This window comes from Buceros rhinoceros, unplaced genomic scaffold, assembly GCF_000710305.1.
Source record: "Buceros rhinoceros silvestris isolate BGI_N320 unplaced genomic scaffold, ASM71030v1 scaffold26635, whole genome shotgun sequence".
Classification (NCBI taxonomy): domain Eukaryota; kingdom Metazoa; phylum Chordata; class Aves; order Bucerotiformes; family Bucerotidae; genus Buceros; species Buceros rhinoceros.
The window spans coordinates 9,265-13,943 of NW_010413951.1; the positions used below are offsets into that span (position 1 = coordinate 9,265).

Below are 4,679 nucleotides of genomic sequence, written 5' to 3' on the forward strand. Positions count from 1 at the left end.
AGGGGGAGGGAAGGCAATGAGCTGCTTTTTCTACAGCCTGGAGAGAGCTCTGTTGAAGTCTCAACCAGCCCACCCAGGCAGAGCGACCTGCACTGGTTTCGAAGCCTTGCCTGGGTCCTGCCCATAAACTCTGGGGACCTAGACACCTGAGAATTGCACTTTTCCCCCTGCACACGCCTTTGCACGGCTTTGTTCTGCTGCTGCTCCCACACTGAACCCCAGTGAGCAGCCTGCACCTCTCCACACCAAAGAAACTCGCATTTGAGTTAAGAAAGCCAGCAGAAAAATCACCATTAACTGAAGGGTGTTTTCACCGGCGCTTTTTAGGTGCAAGTCCCACTTGATGCTCAATGAGGCTTCTCTTCTGCCACACCTGGCTTGCACAAACAGTGAAGGTTTTCTTGCCTTTCATTCTAGTTTTGGAGCTGGCTGTTATTTGTTGAATTAAATGACAGTATTTCCTTTCAGGGTTCTCCCACCCCAAAATTCCTATACTCTGCATCACCACCACGGTACACTGACAGTTATTTCAATCATCAGATGCATATTGGAGTTATTATAAGCAAAATTCCAGCCTCTGCTCACCCAGTTTCGACTGGCAGTCCTGGAACTATATTTCCCAGGATGTCGAATTAATGTAAAATAATAAAAAAAAACAAACAACAACACTGTGCAAGAGGTTACACAGATGAAACCCCTCTCCCCAAATAACTGTAGTGACTCTGTACCTTGAGCAGCAATTTCCTGAAGTTCCTTCAATAAATTTTGGTGGCGAAGGATAGAAATGATCCGCTCATCTGCAATAGGGGAGACTTGGTACAGAAAGTGGTCAAAGGCAACCTCCCCCCACCCCCAGGTCACGAAAAAGAATCCCAAATGCCACCTCCCTCTTTGTTTACTTTTTTGTCTCCCTCAGCCTAATTTACTGCAGTATCTCCTAAGCGCGTGGTTAAGATGACAGGAAGGTCCCTGAAAACCAGGCAGCTTCATGTCACCCAGCACTTCCTGGGCCGTGGTGCCGGCATGATGCGTGGCCTGGGCTGAGCAGCAGCTCCGCCCCTGCTTCTGGGCTCTGGTGCAGCCTGGTGGGGTGACTGTAGCAAGGTATGTCGATGACCCCTTGTCAGGTGCTAGAGCATGTGTCAGGGCAGGAGCAGCCCCTGCTTGCCAGAGCTGGTCTTGTTGATACCCAGCATTAAATCCGAGCCTGTACCTCCTCTGAGTGTTTCTAAACACTCCTCGCTGATCGGCAACGGGTTTGGCTTCGATAAAGTATCTGAGATGACCTCTACAATACACTTCATCACCTGGAAAGAGACAAAAATACTAATTAAAGCACTGCTTATTTTGTCTTTTTTTCATAAATCTGCTATCCAGGCTAAAAGGCAGCAGATGATGGCACAGATCTTCTTGCTTTTCTGGTGGAGCCAGAACTGAATGTTTGGTTCCTGTTTTGCCTAATGCAGGAACAGAAGGTACCTCCTGAAACTGAGAAGTGAGCAAATGACACATGGCAATGGAAAGAGCTTTTTCAACACGATGCACACTTTAGCTGAGGTTCTCATGATTCCAGCCTATCCCAGAGGCTGGGCTCACCAGGAGATTAAAACGGATTTAGATTTATACATAGAAAGATCAAAATCATCCTCTTTTAAGTCAATATATCAGCCTGCATCCCATACAAGGGCTCAGTGGGAGGTTGTAGGGAGCGACAAGTGATCACAGCTCTTCAAGAGGTGACCTTGAAATCTGGTTACCTCTGGCAGTGGGGAAGGCATCCTCACCGCACTGAGGCACACCACCAGGAGCCCTGCTGGATGGTCGTGGTAGACCCAAATGGTCATACAGGTGAGAAAGCAGCATTCACTGCTGTAGTCTGGTGCTGGTTAGTAGAGCAGGAATCAGGCTGCTTAGTTCAAAAGGGTGATTATTTATAAAGCAGCCTAGAAAGTAGTGTCTGTGGAAGAAGAGAGGCTAAATTGAAAAAAACCCAACAAAACAAAAAAGAATGCAAGTAAACCTTGGGGGCAAAAATTCACTCACTGAAACTCTCCTGATGATTTCTGCAGGCAGCCCTAAGAGCCCTGACTTCCCTCACAAGGTGCCACTCTCAGGAGAGCAGAGCACTGCGGCTGCAGTAGAAATTAGCCACAATTCAGCAATTCCCAGATATCTACAATGTTGCTCATCCAGGCAATTGGATATATCCATTGACGAGCTGGAATGAGCAACTTTTCACCCTGTGTAAGGAGAGAAATCTGTTTTTGCAGATCACAGCCATAAAATGCTGAATTCATAACTGCTTACACGTTTTGAAGGGATTGTCTGCTGGATTAAAAAAGTAACAGGAAAGATCTAACAAAAAGAAAGCAGGGAAAATTCCCTGGTATCATTCTTCTGTGCAACAAGCAATCCATTAATACTGATTTTACACGGCTTCAAGTCACATCATGCTACCATTAAATAGAACAAACCCCAGATTCTGATACTTCCCTCCTTTTTGCAACATCTAGAGTCACGTATTGCAGCTGTATTTGATGCAGCTTCAGAAGTAAGGACTTTCTCAGCATGAGCTGTAAGAATCTAGTCCAATGAAATATTCTGTACAAGCTTTTTGAAGACTTCTAAGCTGATTTAAGTTCTTTGAACGTGAAGAAACACATCAGTCACCACAAAAATATAGCCAGCTCTGTGGAGGAACTTTTTAACATAATGAAATTAAGAGTGCAGTCCTTCCACAACACTCTCCTAGACTTTTTGAAAGAGCAAGTCTTGCAGCATGAGGCTTCACAAGGTCATGAAATAACAGCCTGCATCAGGAAATGGAGGAGATCCTTTCCAAATGAACACAATTAATCCAGTGCAGAAACCGAGACTGGAATTTTGCCACAGCTATCCTCTAACTGTGAGCATGTAACTAGATCCTTAAGAGCGGCTCATGGTGTCCCTACACAGGAATCTCCAAAGATTCATGTCCTTACAAGGACGGACTTCACCACGGTTGAGCTCAGCTATGCTCAGGCCCATCTGAAATGTATGGTTGTAAGTGGGAAATAGTGTCCTTTGAACACAAGAGTAGGCAAACACTAGGGATATTGTAAATGCTTTAGTTGAGTTTGGGTCCCCAAGGAAAGTCCTTGATATAAGGAAAGTCTGATGAGCTGCTCAGGAAAGGCCTTCAGGTGTTGACTACCCCTTACACAGAGCCCTGAGCCACCCACCAATGTTAGTGGCACAGAACATGGCACATAGGAAGAGCTGTGGTTCTCACAGCTGTATCAATGTAACGATATCCCAGCCCTGATCTGCTCTGTGAGACCAGGACTTCCTTCACTGAAATACTGTGTCTCAGAGGATGGTGAAGGCAGAAAAGCCCTAACGGCTCCTTCCAGTTGCAGCAAGTTCGAAAGAAAGACATGGTTCAAAAGAAAGGGTGAGTGGCCCCAGGGAGGCGACAGGCTTGGGAGAGAAACCTTCCTTGGTGGAAGCATCCGTGGAGTTGCACCAGCTTCCACAAGAGTGACGTGTTTTAGACACAGAACATATTGGGGAATAGATTTCACAAGGAGAGCTGTGGAATGAATGGATTGTCGCACCAGATTCCCAGTGAGCATCCCACTCTGGCAGACCCAGTTGAAGGACCAAGTGCTCCTTTCTCAGTTAGCAGCACACAGCCTGAAACAGGCACCCAGCGGCTCACAGCTCATGGCTCAGCCCCAGCAAGGGCTAAGCAGGCTAAGAGTCTTAACAAAGCAACAGCTCTCCAGGCCCAGGCACATCTGACGGGAGACAGGGAGGTGTTTCTCATGGCACTTGTCCTGTAGGTAACAAGCAGAAACACTGTACAATGGAGCCTGTGGCTGAGACTGACATGAATGTGCCCTCCCCTACTGCTGCCTGGGGAAAAACATTATGGGGGTAGAAGACAAAGTGGTTCAAGAAGTAAGGAGGAAAGGGCTGGAGTTTCCTATCTGGACATTAATTTCTGTAAAATTATTAATTTGGACAACTAAAAGATTAGCTCATATGAAAGACTATAATTATTACAGTATCGGGAAGGGGCATCTGTCACAGAGCAGCAAACACACCTATCCAAGCATTTAAGTGTCAAAAGCCCACTGGGAGTGCACATACTTGTGAGGTGCAGCTATGAATGTCAGAGAGGTATGACACGGATGTATGCATGAAAGCCGGTAAAAGACGGCTGGAGAGGTCAGCCAAGTCCCACACTGCTCATAGCCATCCAGGCAGGCTGAGCAGTAGCTGAGGATGGATTAGTAACCTGAGAGTAGCCGGTTGCCTATTTTTCAGGAGCATGCATGTGTAAGTAACACACCACACACACACAAACACAGATGTATACACACCCCCAAACACACACAGTTCCAGCCATGCCTGCTCCTGAATCACATCTCCCCCCACTCTCCCCTGAGTCACCTCCTTTTGGGAGCCGTGAAAATCTGAAAGTAGGAGGACTAGGGAGGGCTATATCCAATCTCTATCCCCAGACTCACCATTCTCTAGACAAGCTCATTTGTTCCCTCTGGTACACCCTGTAGGACTTCACTCCTGTCCAGGTGCCCAGAAGTGGATGGACAAAGGGTAAATCCTGGCAGGAAGGGAGTGGGGATGGATCTGCTGTAGGAATCTCATGCAAATCCCAGGGTATTTCCGCCGGA

General features: G+C 46.9%; 1 protein-coding gene across 1 annotated transcript in view; it reads right to left on the reverse strand.

Annotated features, from left to right (window-relative positions):
• CHGA (chromogranin A (parathyroid secretory protein 1)) overlaps nt 1-4,679 on the reverse strand; it is a gene marked incomplete at its 5' end in the record, with an annotated part of 13,522 nt that overhangs the window by 8,599 nt on the left and 244 nt on the right. The window contains 2 exons of the mRNA XM_010136944.1: nt 729-797; nt 1,214-1,307. Of these exons, the coding sequence (XP_010135246.1) occupies nt 729-797; nt 1,214-1,307 (163 nt within the window). The remainder of the gene's footprint in view (nt 1-728; nt 798-1,213; nt 1,308-4,679) is intronic.